The 18,414-nt window shown below is 38.2% G+C and overlaps 1 protein-coding gene across 2 annotated transcripts in view; it reads left to right on the top strand.

Moving 5' to 3' along the window:
* Positions 1 to 18,414, top strand: part of Cntn1 (contactin 1) — a 301,145-nt gene that overhangs the window by 255,292 nt on the left and 27,439 nt on the right. For both annotated transcript variants that reach the window (XM_055626902.1, XM_055626903.1), the window contains exons 21-23: positions 6,532 to 6,718; positions 9,948 to 10,060; positions 10,804 to 10,960. In XM_055626902.1, coding sequence (XP_055482877.1) covers positions 6,532 to 6,718; positions 9,948 to 10,060; positions 10,804 to 10,960 — 457 coding nt within the window. The remainder of the gene's footprint in view (positions 1 to 6,531; positions 6,719 to 9,947; positions 10,061 to 10,803; positions 10,961 to 18,414) is intronic.

Genomic DNA, 18,414 nt, shown 5'->3' with positions numbered 1-18,414 from the left:
CCATTGTGATTCTAATATCTGCGGAGTTAGCAGTCACCAATGGCCATCACGAGTACCGACAGCAATAATAAATTATTATTACATCCTCCTCTCCTATTATTAATTATTAATAATTAATATATTATTAATACAGTTAAAGGAAGTGTTACACACTGGTTCTCTGGAGGTCAGAGTTCTGAGATCTAACCACAAAAAGGAGCTGAACCCTTTAAGCAGAAACACTCAGACAAATAAGAAGGGATTGTTGCACCACAGGTCATGATTTGGGTAGATCTCTGTCTGTTTTTTGCCAGGGTTCAGCTGATTTGTGGAAAAAGACAGAGGAAAAAGGAGACTAGAAATGTCAAAAGCCCCCAGTATTTACAAATTAGCATCCCCAAATCACATTAAGCAGATGAAAAACCAGTAGCAAGGAAAGCCTCACCAGATGCTGTAAACCTCTGTGGTCAATAAGTTTATGCCTTTGGGGAAAACACATTGGTATTAATGATAAAATAAATCAAGTTTTGGACTACAAGATTATTATTATTATTATTATTATTATTATTATTATTATTATTTACCCTATTAAGAACATGTGTGTTATTTGGCTGGGGAGATGGCCCAGTGGTTAACAGCAGTGGGTGATCTTCTTGAGGACCTGGTACCATTTTTCCAGCTTCTGTATGTTGGCTCGGAACTGCCAGTTCCAGGGGATCTGGTGCCCTCTGCTAACCTATGTAGGTACTAGGCATGCAAGCAGTACAAATACAAATGAGGGCAAAGCACCCATATGCATAAAATAAAAAAATTAAAAGAATTCTATAGAATTGTAAACCATGCATACTCCCACCGGTGTACTTAAAAAATAAGAGGTGGAAAGCTATGCAGTGAGGCCAATCATTTGGAAAATAGTTTTTTTTTTTTGTTTTGTTTTTTAATTTAGAAGTCAGTCTCAATCACAAAGTGCAAAAGGTGATATATGGCAAATAAGGTTTTCTCAAAAGATAATGTCAACCGCAGAGCATGTGCCCTGTCACAGCTAAGCTCACGGATTTATGGCTCTTCAGAGCATGGCATTCTATAAAGTTAAGATCTATGCTGTAAGACACAGATGGCTTTGTATACCATCACTCTCATTCAGCATGCTTTGCAAGGATATACATGAACTTTCTCAGTTTCCTCATCCACATCACTGAGGAAGTCACAACTGATTCATCAGATCATGTGGAAGAAATTGATACATGTTTGGGCTTTTCCCTGCTATATGTTGTGGGCATTTAAAGGTGACTGTGATGATGGTGATTGTGGTGATGATGATGATGAGGAGGAGGAGAAGGAAGAAGGGGAGGAGAAGAAAAAACAGGAGGAGGGAGAGGAGGATATTCATAGCTCCAAGGATGAAAGCATTTGTTGAGTCTCTATTAAAAAACATAATAAAGTTCATTCTGTTGAATTCACACACAACAAGGGGATTTATTACCTTTGTTTAAAATATGGTTTTAGAACTTACATGTTTGTCTGACTGATAATTTCCATAAGCAAGTTTTAATCAGGGCCTTGTCTGTTCTGAGAATGGATGATTTAAAATGCATGAAGTAAAGAGTAGAATTAATCTTTCTATTCATTTTGTTCTTAAAAAGCCTTTTAAGCTTCTGATATAGAACCTTGACTATCAACCAGACAAGCACAAAAGCTTAAGAGAAAAAGAAGTGCCAAAAAGAAAAAGCTTAAAAGATTAAAATAAATAAATAGAAATCTATTTATTCTGTAAGAAAATATTCCATTGAATATACAGGATTAAGGAGATGGGCTATGATATGGGTATTGTTTTGATTTTAAAATATGTGAGAAGCCAATGGAACATAGATGGTCATGAAATCCAGGCTCTTTACTTCCCTAAAATAAAATGGATCTGAGTTATAAAAATTCAAATGCAAAATTAAATATAAGAAATAAAATATAGTGGTGAGGAATTTCTGTTTTACTTGATTAAACACAATTTAAGGTTAACTTCTTGATATATCAAATGATCACTACACGTGTTTGAGTCTAAAAATTTATCTTTGTGTGTGTGTGTGTAAGAAAGAGAGAGAGAGAATTTAAAATCTATCTTAGAAAAATTAAAAATCACTCCCCCCTCTTCTTCATGAAAGTCTTGCTTACTTCCATTTTTTTCCAGATCTGGGGAGAGTGGGGGCAGGGGGACAGGGGGGTGGCAGAGGGGCTACAAAGAGAGGAGAAACCTTGGGTGGGAACATCTCAGTGACAAGCTGGAGACCTAAGACAGGGGAGGCTTCTGGGAAGATATGTGGTGGTTCTAGCTGAGACTCCTAGCAGCAGGGGTCATGGAGACTGAAGAGAACTCTCTCTAAATAGCATGTCTCAGTCATAAGGAGATGCTCAAACATAATCCCTTGGAGAAGGCATCTGTCTTAGTCTGCATCTCTGACAAAAAGAAATAGAGAAAGGTAATTTTTTTATTTATTTATTATTTATTTATTTATTTTTACTAATTTATTTTAACATTACTCTAGGGAACAAGCGAGAAGAAATGACTAAATCGTTATCAGATACAAGAATGTGCTGTATTAATGGCGGCTGCTGTGGACAGCCAGCAGTCCAACCTAGGGACTCTTGAACTTGGTTTCGGTGGCTCAGAATGGCTCTGCCTTGGAGAGCCTGGCAGTCATTCCTCCGCTGTTCCCACTGGTTGAAGGTGCCCTGCGGCATAACTTTACACCCACTGCGGGCGCCTACTGAACATGTCTCATATCAGAGAAGACGAAGGCAGATGTATTGCTGTTGGCAGGAGCAAAGGGACACGCTGACTTGTATTCACTAAAAGCTGTCTGCAGCCTCCTTAGAATGGGATGGTAGCTGCACCAGCGATCAAAATAGGTTTTATTTATCTATTTATCTATTTATTTATCTATCTATCTATTTATTTATTTATTTATTTTTACGTTAGGGCAAATTTCTTTTTTTTTTAATTTTATTTTTTTCTTATCAGTTACATTTTATTAACTCTGTATCCCAGCGGGAGGGAATGAGGTTTTATTTTATTTTTTTTTTTTGCGTGGTTTTCTATTTTTATTAAAGAGTTGAAAAAAAATCTTTCAATTATGAACAACTCCCTCCCTCTCTCGTTAGATTGGCCAATGACTGAGTATTTTTGGTTAATATTGTTCTGAGAGCTACTGCTATTTTGAGCCACTTCATTCAGGTATAATGTTAACGTTATTTTTATAAAACTTTTTTTTCTCAGTTTCTCTGTTTACCTGGTCATTTTAACAAGCTTCACAGTACATTAACTGAGCAGTTAAAACTCTATCCTAAACCCTCTAAGCTAATTTGGCTTCCTCCTAGTGTTCATCTCAGAGATACTCATAATTTGTAGCTCTCTTTTTTTAATATATTTTTTATTTATTTTATTACTATTATTTTATTATTAATTACACTTTCTTCATTTTGTATCCCGAGGTTTTATTTTTATCTTCAGTGGATGAGAGTTTTGCCTGCATGTCTGTATATATAGCGGCTGCTCAGCTAGAAAAGGGCACCATATCTTGCTGAAAATTAAGTTATAGACTATTATAAACCACCATGTGGATGCTTAGAGTTGAACTCAAGTCGTCTGCAAGAGCAGCCAGTGATCCGAGTTTCCAAGCTATCTCTCCAGCCCAATGACAGTGAATTTTGAGGGGCTCCCAATACAAATGCAGGTTTTAATGACTGACATTACTAATTTGGCAAAGAACAGTCTAATCTTTGCATTAGTCCCGCGTCTGGAAAATCCACAGTTCTATCTTTTGGGAAACTGAGATCTTCTATGCTAGTCTCATGTTTTAAGTACCACACTTAATTTTTCCTTGAATATTAATCTTTATTAGAGGAATAGTCACTGGCACTGGAAGTAGATTATATTTTATATGAAATTTGTGGTTTAAGGAAAGATTTAATTCAGAAATATGATATGAAACATACAATTGACAAATAGGAAATGAAATAGGGCAAACTTTCAGAACAACCAAGGATCTGAGCGCTTCCTAACCAGTAACATCTCTTACTGTACCCAATGCTCTGCTTGGAAGTGAGACTAACCGTGCAAAGAAGCTATCTGCATTTATGTGTGAAAAGTTGATTTTTACATCCGAACAAGCCATACAAGTTACACTTTAAAACAAAGACACTAGAGGCTCATTTAAATGCTCTTTCTACTTCCAAGTTAAAAGGTCATCGCTTTTGTTGATTTTAAGTCAATAACAACTATTTCTCTCGAGGTCCTTGGAGACTGGATAAACAAAAGAAATGGTCTCTTAGGATATAGTTCCAAAGATTAAATTAAGGAAAGTACAGTTATGCCTTTTTGTTTGACTAAATGTCACATGGCATTTTGAATAAGAAATATTTGTGGTTATTCTTCATTTTATCACGTAAATTTTATAAAAATCTTATGTTGTTTTAATCTGTGTCATGGTTAAAGTTACTGTTGCTGTGATGATAAACCATGACTAACAGCAAGTTTGAGACGAAAGAGTATATTTTGCTATGACTCTACATCACTGTTCATCACTGAAGGCATCAAGGCTGGAACTCAAACCGGACAGGAACCTGGAGGCCGAGCCAATACAGGAGCCGTGGAGGAGTGCTGCTTACTGGCTTGCTCCCCATGGCTCCACGTTGGGCCGGACCCTCCCAAAACAGTGACTAGTTGAGAAAATGCCCCAGAGGCTTGCCCGTAGCCTCATCTTATGAAGGCATTTTCTCAGGCATGGTTCCCTCCACTCAGATGACTTTAACTTGTGTCATGATGTCATAAAATTATTCAGCACAGTCCATAAACCCCTATTTAAAATGGATGTAATCACTATGAAACGATGCTTTAAAATATTGCTTTTACAATATATATAAATATTAAGACTTAGGAACCTTAAAGTCCTTGGTTTTGACTGCTGTATTTCAGGATGAATTCCACCATTAAAAACTTGTTTAGAAGATACCGTATGTGGATACTCCTAGTGGAGTGCCTGGGACTTCACAGGATGTAAATGTTCATTGAATTTCTCCTCCTGCTTAGCAAGGAAAAGGCCTCATGCATTGTCCAGTTCAAAATCCTACACAGGTAGAGGCCTCTCCCTCCCACGCGGGTGAATGAATGGGACCACTGCCCAGATCTTCCAGTCCTGTGCATCTGGGGACTTCCCAACCTGCTCCTGCCTTATGCACAAGTCTGAAAATCCTCTGGCAACAGAAATCAGCCTGCCGGCTGTTTTGTGCATTTTTACTTGTTCCATCTTGAGATGACAGAAATGCCAGAGATTACATCAAACCAGCCAAAAATACGATATTGACAACATCAAAATGATCATTAGAAGCAAAATAAAAATAACCTCAAAGAAACCAATAAACAATGAGCAATCATCCTGCGTTTAGAAACTCCACATCTGACACATGATCCTTTCATGTGCCGAGTGAGCTCAGCTCACTGAGTTCCACTTTATGGTGGTCATGTGTGTAAATGAGAAAATTATGTAAATGAGAAAATGTAAATGAGAAAATTAGAATCGTATTAACTTTAGATTATTTTATCCACTCGTTTTGGCTAGTTTTAAAAATAAACTCCCTATTACTTTAAACAGTGTATCTAAACATATGAAATTTAAATAAACTTATAAAATAAGGTTATTTAATTCATGTTTTAGATATTATTGTTTTAATACTCCCAAGCAGTTTTTATTTCAAAAACCTAGATTCAAATTCATGTCTTGTTTTAAACTTTGAGACAAGGAAGTGTAGAGTTAAGAAAAGTAATAATTTCTAATAATAACATAGAAATATTTTAAAGAAAAATATTTTTAAATATCTTAATTGAATGTAACTTTTATAACTCACCAAATTATGTATTTTCCACAGAGTCTGGCACTCTGAGTTCATTAGACTAACAAGATGAAATGAGAGAAATAATGTCTACAAGTTGTCTTCTGACTTCTATAAGCACAAGTCACATAAACAAACACTAAAACAAGCATAAATTTAGGTGTACTTATTTGATTTTTTAAGGAGTGAAAGTAGATCACTAACAAACATACATATATACATACATACATACATACATACATACATAATATTATATACATACATAGATCTGAAAAGTCTTTGCTGGAAGAAAATCATTTGCCAGCTCATTCTAGGCCACACAATGAGACTTTTGTCAAATGAGGTGTATTTCTGCCAAACTCTCAAAACCTCATAATGAACTGAAACCTTATAAACAGAAATAAAACAAGATATTAAGATTAAAATTATTGTCATAAATATTTTCAGAGATCACTTTCATATTCTAAAAGTAAATCTTATACACCCCCCTCTCATTAACACAAGTTTACATCAGTCAGCAAAGTATAATTTCATTTAATTGTACCACTTTCAGTTAGATCTCACTATTCAGAGGCCAACAGGAGGGTAAATGTGCCATTATGTGGCACTGAACAATACGGTGACACCAAACCAGTGAGCTAGCACCATCTCAGTCGCTTTGGATATTTGCAGATTCGGTACTGGGCCGCACATGACAGAGAAGCAGCGGCCCACAGAGTTCAAGTCTCCAGCCAGGAGTACTCAGCCAGGCTGGAGAACCTCCTGCCTGACACGCAGTACTTCATCGAGGTGGGAGCCTGCAACAGTGCCGGCTGCGGACCTTCAAGTGACGTCATCGAGGCCTTCACCAGAAAAGCCCGTGAGTATCAGCTCAATGCTAGACACATCAAAAGCTACCGCTTGGTTTTAATAAGACCCTGACTGTATGAAGGCACTGACTACCTGTGGATGTTCAAGCAAGTGGTCCGGGCCAGCTCAAGCCGTCTTTATTTATACAATCACAAGCCTGCTCACCTTAGAAGTTATTTTATTTAAAGAAGTCATAACATCAGCACTACATAAGCCCCATCATTACAAAAGCCTCCCTTCCCTTCCTCCTTCCCCCGTTCTGCTGGGTCAATCACCCTCCCCAACCTAACTTTGCACTACAAAGCACAATTTTGGCCAGCCAAAAATAAGTGTCTAGCCAGGCATGTCCTGTGGACACGAATACACTAACCAGCTGGCAGCAAATGCCATCAAACAGTTGTGCAAGCTGAGAGACAGATTATACCATTTGTGGGTATAAGTCCAGTCATCAAATAGCACCGCTCTGTCATAATACTTTTTTTTATTGCAAACAGAGAAGTGCTCATTGTACCAAGCAAATTATCAATTTCTGATGCCATTTTCCCAAGAACCAAAGTCTCTATTGACCAGACATATCTTCACCAATTTTAAGTCTCTGTTGATCAGACACAACTCTTCCACTTTTTAAGTCTGTTGATCAGACACAGTTTCCTCAGTTCTCATTGCTCTCCACAACTGCCACATGACTACTCAGTGGGACTGTAGCAGTTTCTCTAGGGAAATGATTACATCTCCCTGAGTACCCAGGGTTGACGGTCACATCTGGAGGATCAATAGAGGCAGAGAGAGAAGAGGAGGGCTTTACCCCTCAGAAGAGTATTGAGAAAAACAGAATCACACACAGGACTTTCAGCCTAGGCGATTCTGGAACTGCCCATGACCAATGAAGTAAAACTAAATGTTGCTGTGGGCATAAACAGAATAGCGAAAGCATGGAGAGCTTGTAGGACACACGACCCAGGTAAATGGCATAGAAGCCACCAAATTCACCACAGGTCTTTGCCAAGTGGGAAAGGCCCACATGGGCCTTGCTGCAGTCGAGTCTCATCAGTGAAGCTCTCACACACCTTTCCCTGCAGAAGCTGCACAGTCACCACTGGTAGACACATATTAAGAAGAATATGTCCTAGCTAGCTCTTTATACACCTTTGGTTTTTCATTGTTACACCCAGTATAGAACCAGAGCATCTCTCATCATTCCCAGCTATTGCCAACACGGGTGAACTGAGAAGCAGGCTCTTACACAGTCTTTATTCTGCTTCCCAACACCTTTGGAAAGAACCTTCTTCAACCTGCAGACTGTTAGAAAATCAACTAGTCTACCTTCTGCATTTATTAATCAAATTGCTTTTTTCATACGGATGCATCGGTAGCATAATAAAATCACAGTTAGGTTCATTTTCCTGTGCTTTATTCATAGATCATCGTCGTATCATATAGATACAAGATAAATCTTCTAGCCCTGCGAATGTTCTCTGTTCTCTTTGTTCATAGGACAAGATCTGTTCTGCTCAGATCTGGGCATTCTCATCTCTCCAGCTTCACTTTGACCTTTCTCTTCTGACACCCAATCGAATATGTATACAAAAGATCATTTGCATGCAGGACTCTCTACAAATCCTTTACACTTACAAACATCTCTAAGAGTGATTACCATTGACAGAGGCAGATGATATCAGACATGGTTTTGAGTTCACTTTGCACGGCCTTAAACTTTTGACAGCAGAATATTAGCGTTTCTCTTTAAATCTTGATATTTTTTTATTATTTTGCCAGTGAGGCATTATTTTTTTCTTGTTCATCCCATTATTTTACAAATATATGTTTTGTGAGAATAGTTCTACATAGAGAGGAAGCAGAAGAAACCACAGCAGACCTTGAAATTCAGACTAAAACCACATGAAATAAGTGTGGTTATATCTACAGGACAATAGAATAAATGAACTGATGAAACTGAAAGTGATTCATGTGAGCCTTATCTGTGATAGGGTGGCTGGAGGAACTTGGAAACAGGGCTAGAATGCAAATGATGAGTGATGAGAAGAATCAGTTTTGTGACAATCTGGGAGAAGACTGTTTTGGACCGAGAAACTAAGCATGCACAATTTGAAATATTTAACTTTGGAAACACCAATATGACCAAAGTATGGCTCTGAGGTGAAGAGGGGACAGAAATAAAAATATGAAGTACTTTGTGAGTCGTCATTAAAAGTTACTATGCTTTCTGGGTGTAATAAAAACCTGTTTTTAAGTCAGAGAGGTACCTAATTATGCTACTTTAAACCATCATTCTGACTTTTATGCAAACAAAGACAGTGACGATTGAAGTCAGAAAAGCCACTCTGGGTCTGAGAAGAGAATCATTGTTAGCTGGTATGAAGAGAAAGGATAGAGAAATGTGGTTGACTGTGTTGGTAACTTGGGTGTTGGCAATAAATGGAAGAGAAGAGCAAATAATGAAGAGCAAATAATTTTTTTTTTTTGCTTGAGAAATGAGAAGCATGCTTGTGCAGTTTTCAAGAGGTAGGGAAGACTCCTCCTAAGATGCAGATTTGAGGGTATATGACCAATGATTCACCTTTATTACATCTGGACACTAGACATTCAACACAGACAGGAAGTTCAACACATATTCAGAGGACAATTGACAGGGGAGGGCTAGAGACTGACTTGGGATATTTCAATGCTTAAGAAATATTCATAGACAGAGCAGAGACATGTATGCAGATTCAAATCTCAAGCCCTTCCAGCACTTAGAAATTGGTCAGGAAGCACAGAGTTAGTTCACAATGATTAACAAGGGAGAAAACAACAATAAACACACAGGAGAGTCCCGGGAAGACACAAGGAATTTTTAAAAAGAACTTGTGATCCACAAAAGCATCAACTCTAAAAGTTCCAATGGTCTCAAGCCAGAAAACACTATCAGAAATGCTATTAGATTTGGTCAAGATTGTTGACCCTGATGGCAAGAGTTTGAAGAGACTGGAAAACAAAGGCAGTCAGAGGAGAATAAACACGATTTTATTCCCTGCCTCACACACTGGGAACATTAAGTGAGCTCAGGAATGTCCAGCGCCATGCTGAGCATAGTGCCGACTACATGAAAAAGTCCTCAGAACTGGACTCTTGCTGCTGAGAGCACTGCTCGCATCAGCATCATAAAAGCACTTGGAACATAGTTTTCAGAACTGACCTTTGATCCGGTGATCACTATGACCAGTGTCTTCTCCCCACAGCTCCTAGCCAACCACCAAGGATCATCAGTTCTGTGAGGTCTGGCTCCCGCTATATCATCACGTGGGATCATGTCGTTGCCCTATCCAATGAATCCACAGTGACAGGATACAAGGTGAATGAAAAGTTCTGTCTTTATTCCTGCCAGCATTGACGTGAGCTGCTTCAGCTATTAGAAAAATTCATTTGGCCTGCTCATTCCACCCATACGGCGGAGTCAGGAAACGGTCTCATGAAAAATCTTTAGATAAGAGAAAGTCTTTAGCAGATTTTGGCAAAATTCTTTGGCAAGTGAGTAAGATAAATACCTGCTTTAAAGAATGGAGCTGTCAGAATAACCAGTGCTCAAACAAGACACAGAGTGTATTTGTTGTTGTAGGTCTGGGAATGCTGAGTAGTGTTAACCTCCCTACCTCTTGTAAACTTAGAAAAGGGCTATTTCCACGGATCTGCTCCACTCCAGACTATTGCATTTGAATTAGCTCTGTAAGCTTTGTGAATAATGTGGGTGGCGGCTCAAAGCTGAGAACATCCTTAGGTTACTTCAAAGTGTGACAAGGTTTCGTTTTATATCTTCCTAAAATAGATTGCATCTCTTTCATGGAGTGTTTCCAGTCATTTCCAAATGAAAGCAAACAAATGACAAAAAGCACTTGAAGTTATGGCACATGCTTTTGAATAGGCCTAGCATGGCAGGAACCCATTCTCAAGGAATCAAAACAGCATGCATGCTCCCTCAAAGTGTGAATGGACTTAATTTTGTGAGCCAAAGAGTAAGCATTATATGTCGATGTGAAAAATCAGGCGTTGGTTCAGAATTGTGATTTCATTTACTGTCCGTACTTTGGGACTCCTCAGATACTCTACAGACCTGACGGACAGCATGATGGAAAGTTGTTCTCAACCCACAAACACTCCATAGAAGTCCCAATCCCCAGAGACGGAGAGTATGTTGTCGAGGTTCGAGCGCACAGTGACGGGGGAGATGGAGTAGTGTCTCAAGTCAAAATTTCGGGTAAGCCAGCACCTAAGAAGCGCCATGGAGTCATCTGTGAGTGTCCATGCCCCACGTGTGGTTTCTCAAGAGTGACGGTAGGACCGCCATTTACAATGTCAGCACTTTCCCGAGCGAACGCGAATGGCAAGGATGCCGCAGAGCCTGATGTTCCGTTTCTCATAAGCGATAAAAGTAAATTTGTAAAACAGCACCGCCTGTTGGTTATGGGTTGGATGGCAAAGCACCATTAAGAAGGTCTAACATGAATGTGTCTCAGGAAGCATGAATGTTTCTAGGGGTGTTTCCTAAGTGGTGGTTATACTACATTATCTAAATACTGTATTTTCACCTTTAATATCTTTCAATTCAGTATCTTAAAATGAACATCACATTTAAAATATAAGGTGTTAAAAGCAAAAAGAGTAGTTCTAGGAAATTATTTAATAATATTCAAATTATCTTTTATATTTCAAAATGAAATCTACTGGTCTGTTTTAAGTTTTCTTCTGACTTATTTTTCTCTTTTCCACATATGTTAATATAACAATCAGAAAAGAGAGTAGATTGTTTCTCCTTTCCAGGTACTCTTGCTTTGTGCTTTAATCCACACAAAGCTTTTATGCAATGTTTGTCCTCACAGGCTCGGTTGATCTCTAGCTTGTAGTTGAGATAGTGACTCTCTACTCTGTATTGTATTCACAGTATTTTATTATTTCCTTAATTTTTAACATTTTTCTTACCTTCACTTCATTAATGTTTATTACACTGAACTAAAATCAATGTGAACTTAAAAGTTTAATCAGAGAATGCAGAATAATACAAGTGCTAAATTAGTGATAGCAATAATTGAGAAGAGAGAGTCAGAGCTAAACAGATAAGTGTGTTATTATATATTAAGCTAGCAAAAGATGACTTAACTCTATGACAGAGGATTCAATAACATTAATCCTAGCTTCCCCCCAAGCTCACCTCAAACTCACCTTATCACACACATACTTTTTTCAAATAGAAAGCTGTATGATAATACATTTAAATTTTCATTTTAGTTATTGGGTAGATTCAAAAATTTAGAACTTAAAGAACCCTAAGAAAGTTAGGGAATACTGTATCACAAGTGCCTCGAGCAATAATGTCCATTTCACCTGTTGGCATCTACTCTGCATGTACATGTAATTTTGTGTCTGACACTTCTGTTGAGTAGATCATGCTACATCCATCCATATTCCTCGGTTGTGCCATGAGGGTGCCTGTATCACTCAAGATTTTATAAACTTTAGTTAAACATAAACATGAACATCCTTTCAAACAAATTTACATTTGTTTGATGCTATCATATTTTTACAACAACTCTTTTATTTAAGTTTTTGTGTAGATGAAATTGAAGAATTAAGCAGGGTTTTACTTCTCTATTGCATAGCCCCTTTGAAAGTATTTATTCCATTTTGTTGCTGTAATGAGTTTTCTCCTGCATCACTGCACTGGTACTTTCTTTTCAGGAATTACTATTTGATAAATAAGAATGGTGTCACATGACTTTTAAAATTTTCTAAATTCTGAGCTTTGATGACAGCAACATCAGATTTTACTTTTATTTGTTTCTAGGGTGAAATAGAACCTGCTTCAAGGGTTCAAACTTGTGTTTGTGTTCTAATAGACACAGTAGTCATGTTCGTGATCAGGTGATGGCAGCAGGTGGCAGTGGATGGCAGTTACAGATGGGTGATTGAATGCTTAACTTCTGACATTCCAGGAGGAGGAACTTGCTTGGTAGTGTATGCTCGTCTCTGTTGTGAAAATAGCCTCACAATCAAACTCAGCCTCCAATATGATTTCACAAAATGTTTAGGCAAAGACTTTGCATGGTAACTTAAGCATTATAATGATTGATAGCCTATGATGTCTTTATATGCCTTGTGTAGAGACACATCCTTCATTTGTAGAAAACTGCAGACATGCCTAGAGTGTTTCCTTATGTTACATTTGTCAACTGAAGAACACATTTTATGTTCTCAGAATTCCAATTATTTATCTCCATCTAATCACAATCGTTCAAAGACATTATAAAAGTAACACATCAAAAAGGTAGCCGGCTGAGAAATAACATCACTCTTGAACTTTCTTTTTATGTTTAGACTTACTTATAAGTTGTCAATGTCATGTGCCATGAGCAGGGTATATCCAAGAATGTGTAGTTCTAGGCCTCCTTGCAAATTTAAAGAACACTAACACTCTTTTGTTTCAGTTTTACGTCTGACATCTGTAGACAGAGACTTAGTGAATTTTCTGAGAGTGATGTCCACAAACTTTTGTTGTCCCTCAGTTAGACAAACAAAATGCCTACAGTGCAGCAGGTATGATTCAGGCCCACACAATGTACTATGGATTCTATGTAACCCCCCAATACCACTCTACAGACATTGTGAAAATTGTACTTCAGCCACTGTGCCTATAAGCCACTGGTTTTGCTTAGGATATCTATTGCTGTGATGAAACACCATGACAAAAGCAAGATGAGGAGAGGATTTATTTGGCTTGCAATCCACATGATTGATAATCATCAAAGGAATTCAGGACAGGAACCTGGAGACGGGAACTGACACAGATGCCATGAAGGAATACTGCTTATTGGCTCCCTCTCATGGTTTGCTCATCCCGCTTCTTTACAGAACCCAGGACCACCAGCCTAGGGGTAGCACCACCCACATCTGGCTGGACCCTCCCTCATCAATCACCAATTAAGAAAATTCCCTACAGGCTTGCCTACAGCATGAGGCAGTTTCTTGATTGAGGTTCCCCCACCTTAGGTGAGTCTAGCTTGTGTCAACTGGACATAAAACTAGCCAGCTCACCATTCTCCTGCACCAGATGAGGGGTCTTTTCAGACATAATCAAATTACATAACTCTGCTCTTAGGTGCCATAAAATAAGCATCACAGGCCCGCCAGGTCTTACACAATCTGTACTGCAATCTCTTTACTCAATTGACTTTATCTTTTGGATACAGTGATGTTTTTCTATCTTGTTGCATTTATGCTTCCTGTCTCTGCTGGACATCTTTGGATCTTAGACAGCAGATTCATTTTTGTCATTATTGTTTATGCTCAGATGTCAGTACCTCAGAAAAGCCTTATATATCCACGAAATTTATACTTCTACCTGCTTAGAATAATTCTTCATCATAAATTGATCACACAGTATATTCCTCCAAAAATTTATGACAATTTAAAATTATCTCTTCATCATACATCATACACCCAATTGTCTTCCTAACATTTATGACAATTTAACTTATCCTATCTATTAATTTATACTTGTTTATTGCCTGTCTCATCTGTTTTAAATCTAAGTTCCATAGGATAAGGTTTGTCTGTCTCATTTACTCATCGGATTTCTAGCACCCAGAGTAATATTTAGCGTATAACAGGATTCTTATAAATAACATTTTTATTAATTAAAGATTTTTACAAAAAAATAAAAGATATGTACATCCTAAGCTTAGTTCTCTACACATGGACATATTTCCGTGAGAAACACACACTTTGTATTTTGCAATGCACAGATCCACAAACTTAATTCATAGAAAGATTAAGACTTTAAGCTAGAAGTACCTTACAACTAGTTCCGAAAATACAGCACATGATTCTACTTCTCCTTGACGTGAGCACCATCTTCCGCTCTGATGAATTATACCTCATAAAGTGTTATGAGTGTCCAGTACAGTTAGAGGCAAACTACGCCCATTGCTTTCATCACCTTTGGTATCTCTACCCTGCCTTGAATATATTTCACTGCTACACTTCATTGTAAAATTTAAATTCTAGAAACCTGCAATGTTATAAATATTAAAGTCAGTAAGGTAATGTAGATGAGTGTGTATTTGCTAGGCATATTACACTGTTAGTTAACAATGATCCTCTGTGCCCCACAGAAAACCATCTATGAAAAGACTTATGTATATGAGATGCATACTTTAAGCCTTGATTTAAACTGGCCACCTTACCTCAAACAATGGTGTCTTTCAGGGAAATGTTAGTCTTAACTTCTTCCCAAGGGCTAGAAGCAACATTTGAAACCTTTAAGGTGAAAGAAAGAGGATCAGAATCCTCACTTGGAAAAACACGCTGTGGATTCTTAAGTATGTAAGTTTAATTTATGGAGATATTTGGAAGTAAGGAAGTATAATTTAAGGAGATAAATTATAAGATTACAGTCATAGAGTTATTCAAAGCTGATGTTGTCTGGACCAGGAAGAAGTGTGCTGAAGTCTTTAAGCTTGATTTTTGAAAGAGTGGGGCTTTTTTTTTTTTTTTTTTTTTTATCCATTTGATTTAAAAGCACTGTACATTCATTTTGTTGACTTCAGGCCTTCTAATAAATCAGAAACATAATTATCAGTAATAAATCTTGATGTTACTAGAAATGACATGAACATTTAATATATTATGTTGGGTAACTCTAAACTGTTAGGTTAGAATCTCTAACCGAAGCCACTGGCTCTACACTGTAATGAGAAACATATTTTTGCCTTTCCACTTCTCTCTCCTCTTTCCAGCACAAAAGAAGGCAGTGAGAGCATTGTGCACGAACTTTGGAAGCTTAATCCCTTCGTCCCCATGCTTTCTTCCCCTGTGCCTAAGTAATACAGTATAAAATTAAAAAAAAAAATAGCAGTTGAAGTTTGAGACTTGGATCCATACAGTAAACTAGAAATACATATTGCTATATTCATTTTTTTCTTTGTTTATTTAATCACCTTATAACCTGATCCAAGCCCCCCGTTCTCTTTCCAGTGCCACCCTAAGGCCTCCTCATCCCACACCCCCTTCTTCTTATTAGAGGAGGAGAGGCCCCCAGGAGGTACCAAGCCAACCACAGGATTAAACATATCTTCTCCCCTCCAGTCTTGTCAAGGCAGCCCAGCTACAGGAAAGGAATCCAAAGGCAGGAAACACAGTCAGCAACAGCCTCTACTCCCATTGTTAGGGACCCACAAGTTGACAAGGCTGCACATCTGCTACATATGTGTAGGGGGCCTAGATCTGGTCCGTGCATGTTCTTTGGTTGGTGGTTCAATCTCTGTTGAACCCCAGTGGACCCAGAATGGTTTCCTCTGTAGTTCTTCCTGTGGTGTCTTGGCCTCTTGGCTCCCTCAATCTTTCCTCCCACTCTTTCAAAAGACTCCCCAAGCTTGGCCTAATGTTTGGCTGTGGGTCTTTGCATCTGTTTATGAGAGCTGTTGGATGAAGCCTCTCAGAAGACGGTTATGCTAGGGTCCTATCTGTAAGCTTAGCAGAGTATCATTGATAGTGTCAGGGTTGGCTCTCTACCATGGATTGGATCCCAAGCTGGGCAAGTCATTGGTTTTCCATTCCTTTGATATCTGCTCCACCATTATCCATACACTTCTTGTAGGCAAGACAAATTTTGGGTCAAAGGTTTTATGGGTGGGTTAATGTCCCTCTCTGTGCACCGGAATTCACACCTGCCTGCAGGAGGTGGCAGCTTCGGGCTCCTTAACCTGTGCTGCTAGAAGTCTCATCTAGATGAAATGAGCCTCCCCTGTCCCAGAGATGCTCCCCCACACTGATTTTCTTTCTCTCTCCCAGTTATCTCCCCCACCCCTATCTCCCACTCTCCCTACACTCGAATCTCACCCCCATTATCCTCTCCAGCCCCTTTCCCACGCAGTTTCCTCCCTCCATCTTCTTCAAATGTCTATTTTATTTCCCATTCTGAGTGAGAGTCAAGCATCCTCCCTTGGGCCCTCCCTGGCTTCTTTAGGTCTAAGGATTGTAACATGGTCATCCTGTATGTTGTGGCTAATGTCCACTTATAGGTGAGTACGTACCATGTGAGTCTTTCTGGGTCTAGGTTACCTCACTCAGAATAATCTCTTCTAGTTCTATCCATTTGCCTGCAAATTACATGATATCTTTGTTTTTTGCTGAGTAGTATTCCATTGCGTAAATGTACCACATTTTCTTTATCCATTCTTCAGCACAGAAACATCTAGGCTGTTTCCAGTTTGATACAGGATTTACTGTATAGCCTGGGCTAGCCTAGAAATCACTATGTACAGCAGATTGACCTCAGATTCACAAAGATCCCCTTGCCTATGGCACCTGAGGGCTGAGATTAAAGGTGTATACGCTGTACACTTTTGCAGATATGTTCATGTGGACATTTTCTTTTTGTTGTTGTTGATGATGATGATGATTTATTTGCTTTGTTTTACTGTCTTTGTTTTTGTTCACTTCTTTGATGTTTTTTTTGACAGATCGTCTTATAATCCAGGCAGTCCTTGCCATTACTATGTAGCTGGAGATGAACTTGAACTTTATCCTTCCTGTTTTCATCTCTCACTGAGGTGCCTACTACCAAACATATATACATATACATGCACACACATACACACACACACACACACACACATATACACACACACACATATATACACACACATATATATATGCCTTTTAAAAACCCCAAATTCTGAGCTTCCACTTGGGTGCTGTAGGGAGAGGGAATGAGTAATATAGGTGCTGGTTCTAAACTGACTTTATCTGCTTCCTTAATTATAGGATGCTGTGTAGCACAATCATTCTAAAAACTATAACTTTGTAAAGAGCCGCTACTACCAGAATGGTTTGTTATTCAACAATAATGTTACATTCAAATGACTTTCCTGAAAATCCATTGACACAATTTAATACATTTTATTTATAACTAAGCCCAGTAGAAATGATTCCAGAACATATCTCCACAACCATTTTGAAATACCCAAATACTCTGTATCTTTTGCTCTTTTTGTGTGAGAGCTCAATGGGAGTTCAAGAAGATTCTATGTATAATATATATTGCATATATTATATATACATATATGTTGAAAACTAGCTTCCACTTAAGTTAACTCTGAAATAAGATCCCCTTTATTACCATTAAACCATCAAAAATATTTCAAAGCTCTTGCCTTTTGGACAGCCTCGTACTGAACTCCTGGTTTTGTGTAAAAAGCACAAAAATGGAGGAGAAATGCTTGGAATAAAGCAACTAGATTAGACTTCAAGAGGCAATTCACGGCCACAATTGATGGCCAGTATAACGTGACTCTGCTGGTTAGTCCCAGAATCCTGATGGTGTAACTTGTATTTGAGAAGCTTTGAGAGAGTTCTTTCCAGCAGCACATCTTGTCATTTCATCAGGCCACAGACAGGAAGTATGCCTTAACAGTTTTCCCAAGTTCCAACTAAGGTTTTCATCAGCTGAAAGAGAATTCACAGAGTAAGTCTCAATATTTTCTTTAGCTTATTTACTTAGACTTTGACAGGATTTGGTTGAAAAGTTCCTCAATGAAATGTGTTGTAAGAACAGGAAGTTAATTTAAAAATAATCTTCCAAGACTGACTTCGCTAGAACAATTTTTGTTTATGAAGTACAACTTAAGTCTCTGGAAGGACAGCTTAGTATTATAA

This window comes from Psammomys obesus, unplaced genomic scaffold (assembly GCF_907164565.1).
Source record: "Psammomys obesus unplaced genomic scaffold, mPsaObe1.curated_primary_1811, whole genome shotgun sequence".
In the NCBI taxonomy this organism is placed as follows: Eukaryota; Metazoa; Chordata; class Mammalia; order Rodentia; family Muridae; genus Psammomys; species Psammomys obesus.
The sequence above is the reverse complement of the archived record's forward strand: the minus strand, read 5'-3'. Positions and strand labels throughout refer to the sequence as shown.